Genomic DNA, 16512 nt, shown 5'->3' on the forward strand with positions numbered 1-16512 from the left:
GTAGGCATATACAGAGGCAGTGAAGTGACTTAAGATGGATGGCAGAACTGCTTGGGAAAGGCCATTAAAAGAGGGAAAAGAGAGAGGTAAAGTGGAAGGAGAGGAGACAGGTGAGAGAGACGGATGCAGAGGACAAGGCATGAAAGAGGGAGACTACTTAAACTTAAGAGAAGTGCACAAAGAGGTGGACAAGGCGAGAGGCGAAGGGAGGGAGGGAGGGAGTGTTGGATGTTCAGAGTGAAGGAGAGAGTGGGAGGGAGTTCAGGAGAGAGGCAACTAGGATACACTGTAAAGAGAGAGAGAGAGAGGGTGGAGAGAGAAAGAGAGAGAGAGAGAGAGAGAGCATGCTTATGGAGGAATGTGACAGTGTTCAGTGTGTGGGAGATGGGACGGAATCATTGCACCGCGCCAGGTGCTTGAAGAGGAAGTGGACACCCGCAGAGGACTTCAGGCAAACACAAGCAGACATGTCTCTTTCTCCCCACAGATGTAGTTGCAAGTAGTATCCGGCTGGAATTGGTTTGTCTACAGTGATCCACACAGCTTTTGGGAGACAGAGCAGCAGAGGCAGTGACTGTGATTGTGGGGGCAGGCAGACTATAATGGAGGTAAGTCACCTCCAGCCGGGCTCGGAGGAAGGTTAATGCTGTTTGAGTGGATGTGACAGGGGACAAATGATGGCACAGGCTCAGCCAGAGCACACTGTCCTGCAACTTCAAGCAGGAGTGAGAGCTGAGTGGTACTGGCAATCCGCACCGATTCCAGTGTACATGCAGATTTGTTAAGGGCAGGTGTTGTGATGTAATGTTTCTTCCCAAGTAAGAAACCAGGTGTAAAGTGTGCCTCCTGTTCTGACTGAACCAAAGTCTCTCTGCAAGGGAGCAGCCCAAGTGTTTCACCACTTTTAAAAGACGAGCTGAATTTCACTCTGGGGTTTGAGGCAGCTCCAAAGGGAACGTCTGCTTTCAACTTTTCTTTTCTTCGCAGACACAAACCGCCGACACTGTTCTTTACTTTCAGCGCAGCCTTGCCTGGACAAACCATTGTTTTTTAAAACTGGAGAAATAACAGGGCGCAGCACGAGGCTCCGTTTAAGTGTTGCACTGTACACAGCAATTTGGAAGGGAATGAGCGGCACAGAGACAGTCGTTATTGGTATTTTTAAGCGTGAGTTAAATCTGTCCATCGAGATACGTCCCACCCTGTGATTTTCCTAAGTAGCTGGACCCGACAGTTCTTAATTATTCTGGTGTATAATTGTTGCAGACTCAAGGAAAACATTTGCATGTGGAACAGTTTGCTCTTTGCACAACCTCCCAGTGTCAGCACTGTCACACCTGTGCACAGCAACACATGTGTTCAGACATGAATTACTGTACCTTGTGCTGGTGACAAGGTGAACTGGTAGGGATAGGGCACCTGTTCAGACACGTTCAGGATTGCTCTCTGATTGTTCAGAGGGAAAACACAGGGCAGGCACAGAATCAGGAGACGAGGGTGTGGAGGATGAAAAGAGCTAAGACACTTCCGTCGTCTTGTCACAGAAGAGTCGCGCTCTTTGTTTTCTTATGTGAAGTGAAGAATCTCTTTTGCTGATGTAAATATTTTGACTTTTTGTATGATTTTATATATATATATATATATGTATGTATTTATATAGCGTTTTGTTAAGGGAATCAAGGCAGCTCAGTTCCATATCTGTGACAAACCATTAGAGCTGTCATGACCCGCTAAAGAAGACGCTGCTTTAAATAACTGTCCCAGATACCCAAATACAGCATCCTTTCGTGAGTGAAGGCTCTGAGTCAGAGAAGTGCAGCATCTCCACATCTCTGTGAGCCTCAGCTCATGACGATGTTTCAACTTTTCCATCACGATTCCCATAAAGCTCTTTAGAACAGAATTACCGTCAAACGTGGTGAGAATCTGCTGAACAGATGTGCGCAGATGGTGAATATCTGACTTTTGTTGGTTTTGACACCTCAAGCTATGAAAGGGCCATGTTGCGTTTCCCTGCGTTAGAAAAGTCTTTTAGAGTGCTTTTATTTTGGAGCTGAGCGCAGGTATCGCCTGCAGCACATATTTCCAGCTGCTTTCAGGATGATATAGATCCCCGAAAGTGATCTCATTGTGCCTTCTCTCACTCCCACATTACACCATCCACACACACACACACACACACACACACGCACACATCCGCACACGCACGCTCACAGCTACAGCAGATTAGGAGGATGGGAGGATGGTTATGCTCCTGAATGACAAGCTTATCACTGAGTCGTCAGTTGGCAGGGTCAATGGGCCCCGGTGCCAGGAAAGGCCTCATTCTTCTCCACCTACCTCTGCATGTCATCCCACTGTGATACTGTATCAAACAAGAATAGTATGAGACAGACTTGGCAGAGAGAAACGCTGCAGTGACTGTGTGACTATTAGAGAAATACCAGGGTTTTGTTGTGTTTATGTAATACGTGTGATTCACTGCTATTACCAAGTTCAAACTGTTTATCTTTTGTGTGTATTAAGAATGCAGGTTGTATGATCCAGCATCCTAATACCACCACAAAACTAGAATCGTTCTCAGTGGAGCCTCCGTTTAGTCACTTTCAATCAAAACAAGCCTTATAGCTACGACCACATCTTTATGTTTCTCATTGGTTGTTGTTGTAGGTGTCTAGCTCTATTCGTCACCATACAGCAGCTGAAAAAAACCACAACACCCCCATGAAACACATCTAAATCTACAAAATCCACGATTTTTATTTGGATCCACACAAAATTGCGCACACTCATCGTTACCAGCGCCCTAAATATGTCAGATTTTTTTCCTTCAAGATTCCTACATTATTGTTTTGAGGAATCAACAAAATTGGCCTCTCTCGCAATTTTAAAGAACTGGAAAAAACTAATCTTGGATCTTCCCTTCTAGAATTGCAATCAGCAGAACAGATTCAGTCGAGCTGCACCAGTTGGAAGACGCTATAAGTCCCTCAAACATGCCAGATTTTTTTCTGAATCAAGATCCACAACCTTAACTTTAACCATGAATTATTCTCTGAGAAATCAACAAAAAACGTGTTGAAAAACATCCAGTTAAAGAAAATGAAAACAAATCCTGGATCAGCAACAAGATTTCTGGATTCTCCCTCCACAAAATGTCATGGTAATCCGTTGAGTATTTTTTGCATAATCCCGCTAACTATCACACAGGCAAAAACATAATCTCCTTGGCCCAAGTAATAATAAAAATAATATTATAAACTTTATTTATATGAAATGTTTATATTTCATTTGTATTATGAACACAGGTCTATGATATGACATCATAATATAATTTTTTTTTTACATAAACAAAAATATCTGAAAACTGATCCAACACCAGTAACAGCCATCCAATGTTGACCAATATAACTTGTGCACCATGACAACATGAGTGTCTTTCTTACTGAGAGCTGAAAAGTGTACAAACGATAACTGGTGTTTACATTTCATATTTATGAAAGCTGCCATATCATGCATAAATGACAAATCCTGTTCAAAACAAGCAACTGTTAATGGAAAAGCTAAATATTCATGTGTAATGGAAGGGAAGTAATTCAAAAACGTCTAAAAATACTTTCACTGGTTACAGTGTGTACTTGCCTTTCTTAGAGTGGCATAAAAGCCTCAGAAGTAAATATTTTATGCCGATGCAGCAAGTTGGCGAGCTGCTGTTTCAAACCGAAGACACATTCAATTCTTTAAAACCACTGTTGGGCAGATTCCAGGGCTCTGCATGAGTTTGAAGTATATCACAGAAAAGTGCTGCGACATATCGCCAGGCAATAATCAATCTTGTAAGGGTGGATGCAGCTCAACAAAGAAATATAAAGGGAAATTTCGGGTATTTAATTCTCGGAACTCTATTAGAACTCCCTAAATTCACCAGCATCAATTCCCATCCTCGTCACAGTACTAAAGGCCCCCATTTAGACTCCATTAAAATTACATTTTCCTCTATACTCCAGCTGCCAAGGTTATGCTAATGTCTGTGCTACCAGAGCGGTAGTTTGGTCAGCCGGGCGAACCCGGCGAGCAGTGCCGACAACCTCCTTATCTCTTAAAACCCGAGGAGGTTGATTGTTTGGTTGACCTAATGTCTCATTTGGATGCACATAATAGCATCTGATGTGCAATCTAATTTCAGCAGGGGGTCCTTTCGCTAAAAGCTGACCTTTAGTCAAAGATGGTGCCACACGGCTGCCAGTAAAAGACTTTGAGATCAAATGAATGAGAAATAGATGTTTTACTCACATTATTTAAGCAAAGTTACAGTTCTTAACCTTTTCTCCGCATCCAAACCATCCTCCTCTAACTCGGAACAGAGGAGACATTGATTGTTTGCTGGACAATGCAGTTATCAATGTATAATGCAGTGTTGGCTGCACAGAATATAAATCTCTCTTTCACACACACACTCAGACACTGTCTTTCCATGTCTGTGTCTTTCTCTTTCTGCTCGTGCCTCTCGCTCTGTGCCTGGTAGTCCATCTCCTTACTCTGAGGCAGTAATGAGTGTCTGGTATTCTGCTCCTCAGCATTGAAGCACCATTCATGCTCAATCTCCTTTACAATGCACTAAAAGGATTACCCAATTAGCTGCTATTGGATGCCGTTGTGTGTGTGTTTGTGTGTGTATCTATGTGTGTGTGTGTGTGTGTGTGTGTGTGTGTGTGCCCGCGTGTGTGTTGGCACTGAGAGTCAATGATAGATGGCTATCTCTATACCCTGCACCTCACTCCCTGTTGATGTTCTGCTGGAGGCCACATTACTCATCCCAACTCAGCCAGAGGGTGAGTAAGACATGAGACGAGGAAGCGTGCATGTGTGTGTGTGTGTGTGTGTGTGTGTGACTGGCCACAGAGGATGACAGAGGAAGCTCTACCTCTCAATAATTCAGATCAGCTCATCATTTTCTGAGAATATACCCTATTGAATATGCGCCGTTTCTTCTTCGTCTCCCTTTAATTTGTGAATTTCATTTTCTCTGAGTAATCTGTGGGATAATGGGAAAGTCCTACTTCTTTACATTGTGAAGCAGTGTTGAATCATTGACCGATTGGAGTTATCTAACAAGTTACATCACACTGTGAGCAAGATCTTCAACGTTTTGCATTGAAGGGATGGAACAGCATAATGAAGATTGAGTTAAATGGATGTCTCATTCAAATTAAAGGTATAATTCGGAATATTTGACAATGAATTTAAATACATTACATTTCTGTTTGGCTGTAGTCCTGGCACAGAGTGCAGTGTTTAAGACAGAGAAAAAAAAAATCCATAATCCGCTTCCTGATCTAGATGTGAACCAAAATTGAATCAGTTCTTCTCAAACCTTTACAGCATCCCTCACTGCATCCCTCCACCAACTTTCATGGTAATCTGCTCAGTAGTTTGTGCATAATCCTGCTAACTATCAGACAGACAAACAAACGCAGACGAAAAAACGTAACCTCCATGGCTGAGGTAACACGTACTGCCTGTGAAGTCTGACAGGCTACGTATCTCAATATATGTTGACTCACATATTGAGCCACGTGATGGACGGTGGAATCATGTGATGTCAGTTTGGGAGCTCTGTTCCTGTAAAAAGTAGCTTTTCAGTAGTTTGTTTGATTTCTAAAGTCTTCTCTTGTTCAAAGTATTTCACCATAATTAAACAATAAACTTCACAAATTTTTGAATAATTGGGGAAAGACTTAAAAAGATAAAATATTGTTACTTTTAAGTTTAATGTATACTAGTTTTTCAAAAGACCTTTTACTAAATAAACCAGAAATACTTTTTTACAGCTATATTATGAACACCATGATAATTTAAACAAGTTGGGGCTTCAAATAACAAAGTGACATACAAAAAGATATAAAACTCTGTGTTTACACATGAACAAAGAACAATAAGCTGTCCAAGACTGACCTAAAAAAACAGACACACTGAACTAGATAGATTACACATACATCTGCTGGAAATTACCATATAGACAGTGAGAATTAAAAGTGATGCCATCTGGCACCGTGGCAGTGTAGAGATACAGTGAGAACACAAGACAGTTTCATGGTCATTGTGAGACAGGTATAAATCCTGGGGTCTTTATAGCGCGCTGCTGCCTTCCACTGGCTGTGCTAATGGATTGGCTATGCTCTGGCGTGTGTGTGTGTGTGCGTCAATGAGTAAGTGTGGCGGTTTGTTAGCGTGTGTGTTTTGGTGTGGTGTCTCGTCTTTAGCTCCTGAGATCCAGCTGACCTGCCTGACACAAAGCACCCATTCACCTCCACCGTCACCACACACACACACACACACACACACACACACACACACACACACACACACACACACACACACACACACACACACACACACACACACACACACACACACACACATCAAATGGGTGCGCACACTCTTTTGCATGGACTCTGAAAAAACATAGAGCCAATCAGATATAAGATTATGTGCATGCATCCACTCACGCTCAACCCCCCCCCCCCCCACCCTACCCGTCCCGCCTCACCAAAGGTCTTAAATCATGCTGTCCACCCAAACGTCGTGAGGTCAGACCATTTGTACCGCATATTAAAAATTTGCCACGATGGAGCAATCAAATTATTATCAAATGTGAATCAAATGCAAGCAGATATAGGCAGTTTTTTTTATTAGCAGGTGAGTGGGGACATAAAAGTGAAATCACAGGATCATTGTTCAGACACACACGCTCGGGGCTGTGAATAGGACTAATCGAGGGAACAATGGCTGAAAGGAGGAGTGAACGGTTCTGCTCCAAAAAAAGATTAAACTGCACAGATGCCGTCTTATTTGATAAGTGGGTCAGTGAAAACACTTGATGGTAAAAAAAAAGTTTCAGACACTATGATGTAATCTGGTGAAACCGTTTCTGTCTGCATATGTTGAACGATCACATCATAGGGTCATGCCGCTTCTCATGGTTATTAGTTTTAACAGATTGATCTCATTTTTGATTTGTGTTTGATCGATGGAGCCGTAGTGTTCTATCTGTAGGCAGTATTCTTTCCTCCTCACATTTCTCTTCACATTAGGAGAAAATGTACGTTTACTTGTGACAAAAATGGGGTGCAAGATTTACACTTATTTTATAGCCAGCACAGCTTAGGGGCCCCCATATTTTCTTTTGTTGTTTGCTCATTTGGAACACACTACCTTGTATATATTCCTGTCGTGGTGTGTGATTGTATTTCATCCACAAGGTGTTTTGTCAACATTGTGTACTCTGTGGGATGCTGACCGCTCCACTGCCTTGGAGAGACTTGGACCCCAGCAATAAGACTGGAAGTGTGTGTTGTTTGTGTGGACATTTAAAGGTGTGTGCAAGAGTGTGTGTGTGTGTCTGAACAAACGCCATCAAGAAAGCACGGAGGTAAATCACTATGAAAACTGAAGCTCTCCAGTCCTCTCATTGTGAGGACTAGTCATTTATTTAACACTCAAATATGGTCCTGGGCTGTTTGTGGGAGAATACATCAACTGGGACACAAGAGTCCAAACAAAGAGCGGCACACTTCAACAGACAAAGAGCGAAAAGAGAGAGGGCAAGCGCCTTTTTTTTTCCTCCTTCGGATGGAGTGTTGTTTATTCAGGGTGGGTGCAGGGCACCGAGTAGGACGGATGGATGGAGGGAGGGACTGATGGAAGAAGGGAGGGTTGAGGATGAATGGTTATTACACAGTTAGTCGATGGACAAACAGGGGGGTGTCGGTGGGTGATAGTAGGGAGAGGAGGGGGGTGTAAAAGATCTTTTGTGAAGGCCGGGAGTTAATCACTTGAGCGGCACACGCCAGTTCTATGGAAGCACATGTTGGACACTGGTTCCCCTGGGGGGGCCTGGGGGGTAGTGGGAGGCCCCAAAACACACACACACACACATGCACAGCTGAATTTACATGTCGGTTATAATGCAAAGCTGTGTACAGGCCATCCAGAAAAGCAGGGAAGACCCACCCCTCTACCACAGAACAGAAAGCAAACTCTCCTGGCTGTGCTGATAGTGTGAGCTCTGCGTTCGCTGCTGGTTCATTCAAGGCCATACACACGCACACGTGCACACATATCTGGATTTTTTGCTTTCTCCACGACTGGATAGATGACTCTGCAGGGGCCTTGCTAGAGACGGATGCTTTAGTGTGACCGGGCAGTAAGTAAAGATCTATTGTTTCATTACTCCGGTCCCATGTCTGTGGTGGATGCTAATATCTGAGAGTGATAGTGAGGAGCAGGGTTTAGATTTAGGGGCAGACACGCAGGCACAGTGAGGAGAGAGAGGCAGTCACAGTCATGTCAGGGGTTGTTTGCATCAGTGACACAGGGGGAGGCTTTCTCTTTGTACTTGTGAAGGTACAAATTTAACATCACATAACATTCATTAACTCAATACGTTTTGATGTTTACTTTGTAGGATTTTGTTTAGAATTTCATCCTGAACAAAACAGAAGATCAGCAGTGAAGCTGTGCAGGAAGATTAATTAACAATGACTGTGTGGTTCTTTCATCATTAGAAGCTTTCCCTCCCATGTCCCGCCTCAAAAAAACTGAAACTATTAGCTGTTTCTTCTGCCGTATAACCATCACTCAAAGTTTCCTAATTCCTTGTCTCGCTCACTGTCTGTCTCTGATTGTCCTCATGGTGAAACATCTTTTTTCTGCACGTCTCATCACGCCTATCATTGTTTTGGGGGGTGATGAAAAGTGACAGCCTTGATCAGCGCTCATTCCGCATTTTCCCGTTCAATCATGCTCATCAAACACCTCTGGAAAATGACACTGACAGCTATGTGTATACAGACACACAAGTATGGATTAGCCTGGAGCCAAATGCAATGCGGACTAATATGTGACTTAAAGCGGGCCCATTAGGCTTAAAGCTTTGTTGCTGCGGCTATTATAAAATGGTTGAAGACTGAGGACCAGGTGGTTAGGGGACCCCTCGAGCCTGATCAGCCAGTAGCCTCTTTGCTTTGAGTTTTCCCCTGTGGGTTAGAGATCACAACAAGCAACATCTGGGGTCTGCTTGTCTTTAAAGAGAGGATGGATCGCATCGCCAGTAACTCGACGAAATGTTTCTCTCTGTTCCCCCTTCCAATGTTCTTTCACAACTAGAGCCAATTACATTATTAACACTTGACTATTGCTCTGTGGTCTGTCAATGCAATGCTCAAGTGGAATAGCGAATGCAAAATGATTGCAGTGTTATTCTGATGGCAGCTCCAGCCAAGTGTTGAGCAGGCAGTAAATAGCCTAATTGCCAGTTTGTTTAGAGGAAGGGCACCCAAAGGGTTATTTGTCAAATTCAACGGCCGAGCCATAAATCTAGACACACAAAGCCAGGCAGGGCGCCAAGATGGACTCTTTTCACTTTGCAAATGTGAACACACCTGCTTCAGCACTGCATGTCTGGACTGAACAGGGAGCAATAAAATTAAACAACACAGGGAAGCTGATGAGCACCAGAGGAGGAAGGTGTTAGGTGACTTTGTCCTTTCAAGAAAGAAAAAAACCTTGTTTAAGGATCAACAGTGATGTTTGTGTATTATCTATTTCTTGTTTCTGCAGATGATACCTCTGACGGTGCCTCTCCGGTGTCATGAGTTGTGTCTTCTCCTCGCTTCTGTGTAACTTCGCCACCTGGACTTCAGCCCCACCATCCGCTCACCTATGCCTGCAGGACCATGGGGAGCGTCAGCAGCCTGATCAACGGCAACAGCCTCAACACGAAACACTGCAGGGCGTCTGAGTACAGGATTAGAAAGGGAACCAGCCATCACAGAAAGAGTGGCGGTTGCAGCCTAGACGGCTTACTGAACTGTGGTTTCACTCAGGGCTCCTCGTCCACAGCTCATCCCTCCAAAGGCCTCACCCACTCCCGCTCGGGACGAAGTGAAGATTTCTTTTACATCAAGGTGAGCTCACATGCTATTTTAGGTGACGTGAATGTAACAGCATATATTGCCCTGCTCTTAGATAAAATGTTTATCCTGTTTCACAAAAGGTGAGCAATAAAACGAGGTCGGCCAATCACAGAGGAGTAACGATGGAGGACAAAGGGAACAGAGATGGGGAGTCAGACGGGCGACTGCAACCAAAGCTGCTGCTCATGTCGAGGAAAATGAATGAGGCGGTGAGAGAAATGTCAATTTCACTGCTGTCATATAAATGCTACTTTACCAAAAACACTTTTAAAATAGATTTTAAAGGAATAGTTTAACTTTCTTAGGAAATATGGTACTTTATTGAAAGAGTGATTTTACCACTCAAAGGACTTCAACGTACAAATCACATTCACCCATTCACATACACATTCGTACGGGGCTCCCCGTATTCTAAATCACACATCATTCATTCACTGTCGGCACAGCAGTCAGGGGCAATTTGAGGTTCAGTATCTTGCCCAAGGAAAGATCAGGATGCAGACTGGAGGAATTGTACTATCAACCTTCTGGTTATAGTGGATGATCCTCTCTCCTGAGCCCCAGCTGCCCCAAAATAACTACATTTGCTTTGTTGCAATAAGTTAGATGAGATGATTAATGGCAAACTGTATGGTAAATGTGTAGCCAGAGCCCAAAGCTGTTTAGTTTAGCTTAGCATAAAGCCCGGAAACAGTGGGAAACAGCTAAATACACCTACAGGCAACTTGTTAGTTCACTAATTAAAATGCAATTTATCATTTGTTTATACCGTAAGCTTAAAAAAATATATAAAATCCTCAGTTTTACAAGGGATTATGCATCGTATATTCCTTGCCTGGGAGCAGTTGCCAGCCAATCATTGGAGACTCCAGGATGTTACTGCTCCCAGCACAAGAATAGATCAACACATAACGCTGCCTGTAACGCGGAAAGTTTTCAATTTTACACTTTGTTTTAATGCACGGAATGAAAAAACAATATACATGGTGTTAATTAGTCAGCTTTAGAGGTGCTGAATATGAATCATTTTTTACCTTTGGTTCAAACCATGCTAGCTTTGTAGCCCTGTTTTATGCCAATCTAAGATAAGCTGCTGCTATTAGTAGTATAACTAGCAAAACTGTCACCAACTTTGAAAACCTCATAGTTGAGGATAAAACCTGCACAGCAGGTGGTTTAATAGGTAGCAGCCATCCCATATAACCTGCATTGAGCCTTCTCAGTTTATTAATCACCTCCCCCCAGATTAATGACCCAAGTATGCCTTGATCTTCTTAGAGAAGTCATTTCTGTGCCAAGAATAAGAAAGCAAATAGAGACTCCTTCAATAGGCCTTTATTCCTCTGGGGCATGGGAGGGAAAGGAGGAGAAGCGGAGGAGAGAGAGAGAGAGAGGGTAGGATAAAGGAAAAAAGAGAGAGATCGAGGGCCAAAGAGAGTTTGAGGCATAGAAAGAGAGAAAAATGAGGAAAGGCATCCCAGTCATGAAGTCAGTGAGAAGGAATGCTGAGCTCACAAGCTTTACCTCTTACACTTCAGCAGTAGCTCATATTATTAATATCCAGGAGAAAGGCTATTTATCTTCCCTCAGACAGCACATGGGGGAGAGATGTGGGATGCAGAGGGGAGGACAGAGAGGAGGGGTGGTTTGGTACTGCTCGTGACGTTCTTGGACAGCACAGATGGGGCATGTGGAGTAAAAGTTCATCTTTGAAATGAGTTTTCTCTTTTATGACAGTCTGGTGAATTTTACTTGCAACTACTGCTGTGTAGCTTTTAATACTGCCAGCTTGTAGTGAAGCAATTCTGCATGCTTCGCTGGTTCTATTTCTAATATGAAAATAAATTACGGTGAAAAAAGTCTATCCCTTTCATTTGTACAGACTTCCAGCATGTGACAATATTTATCTCGGTGAAAGCCAGTCATTACGATTTTCAAGTTTCGAAATGTGATTCACCATAGCATTACAAGAGGACTTGAATTTTTTTTTTGCTGTGCTTTCCGCTAAGATGAGCCACTGAATATAAAAACTAAAATAGGGAAGAGCACCCCTGACTGTGTGTCATTTCACTCCTCAGACCACTGCTGAGAAGTCATTGGTCCGTTCCACTGCCTTCAAGCCTGTGCCTCCCAAGAGTACATCCTCCACAGAGACAGGCCACAGCAGCCTGGACCGCATCCTTTGTCCTCTGGAGAAACCAAGGAGTTCAGAGTTTAAACACAACACCTTTTCAGGTCTTTATCTATTTCATTTTGTTAAAATGATGTCTAAAAAATTTGATTACTCAGGTGAAATGGCAAAGTCCGATGTCTTCTTTTCTTCTTTCAGGGACTCTGTCAGACTCCGGACGTAACTCTATGTCCAGCCTCCCCACCCACAGCACCAGCGGCAGCCTAAGTGCTTCCACAGGCCCCGTCAGTCACAGTGATGGCAGCTCAGCTCCTGCAAATAGTCTCGGCAAGGCAGCACAACCCAGTTTGCCTTCATGGGTCAAGGGGAATAGCACTAACCTTGACTCTAGCTACAGGACTCCTTTAAACACTGATGGCTTCGCAACTAAGGCTAATGGGGATGCCGGCTCCCCATTTTCCGCAGATAAGTCAAGCCCTCTCTCTGAAACAGCAGGTGGGATTCGATCCCCCATTACCACAGATGAGTCGCTGATTGAACGTTTGGAACAAAGGCTGTTGGAGCGAGAGACTGAACTGCAGGAGCTACAGGTATCAAGCTGTCACACAACAAACAACAAAAAACTGTGCTTTTAATCAAGATCATGGCCTCATCAGTTGTTAGACAGTGCAAATGTCTGAGGGTTTTTTTTCCAATTCGGATCTGTTCACCTTACAACAGGGGAGTTTTGAGGAGAAGGAAGTAGACACCTGCCAGCTGTTTGATGAGAGACAGAGGTACTGTTCCGAGGAGATGGAGGGGCTGAAGCAGCGATGCTCCACAAAGTTACGACAAGTGTCGCAAATGGCTGCAAAAACCCAGCAAGCGCTCCAGCTGCAGGTCAGCCAGCTCCAGGTCAGTCCAATATGCCTTTCATTACCAGTGCCCTGTACGTCTCGTCTGGTTGTTAACTTTTCTCCCTTTCCAGGAAATCCGTGAATTAATCTGTAGCCGTTTTCAGACATGAACATGACTGCGTCCCGAACAAATGCCATTTTTCCGTCATTTGTCTTTCACATATAAAGAAGGAAGCAGAAGGTTGTCCGAGTCAGATGCGTTCACAGCAAGAGGAGAATGTCTGGAACATTCAGACAATAACTGGCACCTGGGTAGTGCATGCAGGAGGCCGGAAATAATGGATAAATTCTGCTTTAGAGATCAGTGTCCACCCTTCTCGCCAGAAGCTCTCAAATCTCGTTGTCTTTCCAAATCAACATCGTTGCCATTTTCTCCGTATATGGCATTGTATTCTTCCCATTTTGCGTCTGTCGCGTGCTAAGAACATCACTCACTGTGGATTTTCCCAGAAATTTCGGTAGTATTCTAACATGGGCTCACACAGACAATGTGCATATGGGGCTGGAGCAACTGACATTTTAGAAATCAGACAATTGGACAAAGTGTGTGGACTCACGTACAGCTCCTCCACAAAATTACAGGACAATGTCCGAACATCAGTTTGCATGTCTGAAAGCAAGCTTAAGAATCATATTCAGATTGAATATTTCATCATTAGCAGACCTTGCACACTTGCAACATGTTGTGAAATGAGGAATGCACTCTTGTACAGGCAGAGAAGGAGAGGCTCCAGGAAGACGTTTCAAAGTTGACCCGGGAGAAGGATCTCATCAAGCTCAGGCTGAGGTCTTACGAGGCCGAGAGCACACAGTTGGCGCCGACACTCGAGGAAACTCAGTGGGAGGTGAGTCAAGAGCGATATCTGTTGGATTTTAAACCTGGCAGCTTACAAAGCAATCTAGTACTCAAACCTTGAGTGATGCTCGTCCATCACCAGAGGAAGAATCCAACATTTTGTATCATGTTTAAGAGAAAACACAAATCCATCACTAAAGAATTAGACATCAATGCCTTTTTACATCAGGGGCATTACTTACATTTTTCATTACAGAAAAAAATCTCTTGCTTTGCTATTACCACAGCCCTCTTCCCCCATATTAACATATATATAAAATTGTCTGTGATCAAATGTAGGTGTGCCAGAAGACAGGAGAGATCTCACTGTTGAAGCTGCAGCTGAGAGACAGCAAAGCGGACATCAACATCCGGTTAAACGAGATAGTCAGCCTCAGGGCGTCACTGAAGGAGAACGCAGTGAAGATGGAGATGCTTGAGAAACAGAATAAAGACCATGAAGACAAACTGCGCTCCCGCACTATAGAGGCCGAGGTTAGTCTGTCGATGATTCAGTGGCGATACATTGCATAATGGAGTTTAAATAAGGATGTGTGACGAAAATGCCCACACGTTGCTTATATGATGAATAGAAGGAATGTTATCTGCTAGTATATGCAACACTTTCACCTTCAGGTGCTTCAAAATTTGAGCAGACAGACAGTGGGGTCTAGCTTTAATAAAAAAGATAATTTGACGCCTCACATGATTAGAGCTGTTATATCAGTCAACATAATCCTCCTAATCTCTGCCCATGTATGAATATTTGGTTTGTTTTTATTCAGGTTTGCCAAAATGAACTCCAACGCAAGAAGAACGAGGCTGATCTGCTGAGGGAGAAAGTGGGCAAACTCGAGAAAGACATTCAAGAAATGAAACAGGATCTGGTTGTGGCCAAAGAGGAGAGGCTGCGACACAGTTTGAACCTCGAGGCCAATGCCCAGACTCAGGAAAAACTAATCAAAGGCTCCGACTCCCCCACCCAGGGCCGGGGTGAGGAGAACAGAGAAGACGCCTCCACAGAGTCACTCCAGACACAAGTGGGGCGACTGAAGCGGCAGCTCAGGGAGGAGAAGGACGCTCAGGAAAGGCTGGTGAACACCTTTGAGCAGGAGAGGCAGACCTGGAACAAGGAGAAGGACAGAGTCATCAAGTACCAGAAGCAGCTCCAGATCAACTACCTGCAGATGCACAGGAAGAACCAGGACCTGGAGAGGATCCTGAAGGAGCTGACCACTGAACTGGAGAGCCGGACGGAGCTGGGAATGGACATCTACAGCTCAGGGTTACAAACATACGAAGACGTTATTGCCACAGAGATTTGATGTGAGCACTCACTAACAATGTTGTTTTCACCTCAGATATTTATGTCACAACAACTGGAGCTCACTGCTAACAAGTCTTTTACTATGGTTATTTAATAGAATATGCATAATCTAGTTTGTTTGAGTCCAGGGCACATTCTTGTGATATACTTTGTGATGACCGTGTTACTATTTGTTTAAAAGTAAATACTAAGTTATTTAATGTTCAAATGAGAATATTCTTTATTTTTTACTATGTTGACTAAAAAAATCCCTCATCATTCAAATCACGCACAATTTTTCTCATTTAAAGATCATTATTAGTTGTTATACAGGCCAGAGTCAGCTGACTCATCTGTTTCATGACTAATGTTAAATGGTCGCACATAAAGCATGATCGAGGTTGAACACGTCTCATCGGTCAGAAAATGACAGTGATTTATCATCTATTGTGCGTCTAGGTTTGAACCTTAATTTACGTGGCCCTGTCTGTTTATTTTATTGTGTGCTCCCGAAGAGGGTTGTGCATGGAAATGAGTTTTAACTAAACAAATGCACAGGTCTTCTGATGTGATAAAGTGCAAAAAAAACGGTTTCCACTACAAATACATGTTGAGCTGTCATGTGTTGTCACCCTTAAATTATATCCAACATTGAATATCACATAGGTTTAATTGCAAAAATGCAATAGTGGGATTAATATATATTATTAAATCAGTTGTATGTTGTTTTCAATTTTCCCAGTTCTGTATATTCGCCACTTCGAGTAACTAGTCAGGTGACCTTTAAAATCACATGCAACATAAATTTCACTCCACTGATCATATGTGTTCATTAAATATTTATTTATTTATTTTGAGATTAACTTCTGAAATGAGATAATTGTGGTTCAGGAGGAAAGTTGTCATCTAATTAACCAAAGCAAACCAAATTAGTTTACCATTAAAAACATAGGGATTAATACCTTGGCTCAGTGGACAGTGAGTAATTTGTTCAAGTAAACTACTGTATATTTGTCTGAGCTATGCAGAGAATGGAAGGTTTAGTACACTATTAAAATGCCATGTTAGTGTCTGAAAAGGAAACACGCACAATACAGAACATACTAGAGAACACGTCTGGCAGATACCAAAGACAGATCCACATTTTGAGATCCACTGTGTTAAGAGGAAGAGAGAGTACAGGCGGTTGGATAGTATGAAATGAAGCAATTATTGATGAGATGAACAACAGGAAAATAAGTGATCTCCCGATAATGTCTGTCTCTCTCCCGACATTGTTCATCTGACTTCCTGAGAGTCCGCTGGCACTGTTCCACTTAGAGACAAACAGTCTTTTCTCACACTGGCCACGGCCATTTGGCTCGACT

General features: G+C 43.2%; 1 protein-coding gene across 1 annotated transcript; it reads left to right on the plus strand.

The window, feature by feature from the left end:
* Positions 1-319: 319 nt before the first annotated feature.
* lzts1 (leucine zipper, putative tumor suppressor 1) lies at positions 320-15449 on the plus strand. Its single transcript, XM_034595175.1, has 9 exons — positions 320-608; positions 9622-9968; positions 10058-10186; positions 12056-12212; positions 12307-12698; positions 12829-13002; positions 13718-13849; positions 14140-14334; positions 14625-15449. The coding sequence occupies exons 2-9, from the start codon at positions 9738-9740 to the stop codon at positions 15162-15164; spliced, it is 1950 nt and encodes a 649-aa protein (XP_034451066.1). The 5' UTR covers positions 320-608; positions 9622-9737; the 3' UTR covers positions 15165-15449.
* The last annotated feature ends 1063 nt before the right edge of the window (positions 15450-16512 follow it).

The sequence above is a fragment of the Hippoglossus hippoglossus genome, chromosome 9, assembly GCF_009819705.1.
Source record: "Hippoglossus hippoglossus isolate fHipHip1 chromosome 9, fHipHip1.pri, whole genome shotgun sequence".
NCBI lineage: Eukaryota > Metazoa > Chordata > Actinopteri > Pleuronectiformes > Pleuronectidae > Hippoglossus > Hippoglossus hippoglossus.

What these genes read in the sequence shown, in the direction of transcription:
- lzts1 (XM_034595175.1), top strand. Translation starts at nt 9,738, where the DNA reads ATGGGGAGCGTCAGCAGCCTGATCAACGGCAACAGCCTCAACACGAAA. An exon ending in CTGAACTGCAGGAGCTACAG is followed by an intron (nt 12,699 to 12,828) that starts GTATCAAGCTGT and finishes ACCTTACAACAG; the next exon opens with GGGAGTTTTGAGGAGAAGGA. An exon ending in TGCAGGTCAGCCAGCTCCAG is followed by an intron (nt 13,003 to 13,717) that starts GTCAGTCCAATA and finishes ACTCTTGTACAG; the next exon opens with GCAGAGAAGGAGAGGCTCCA.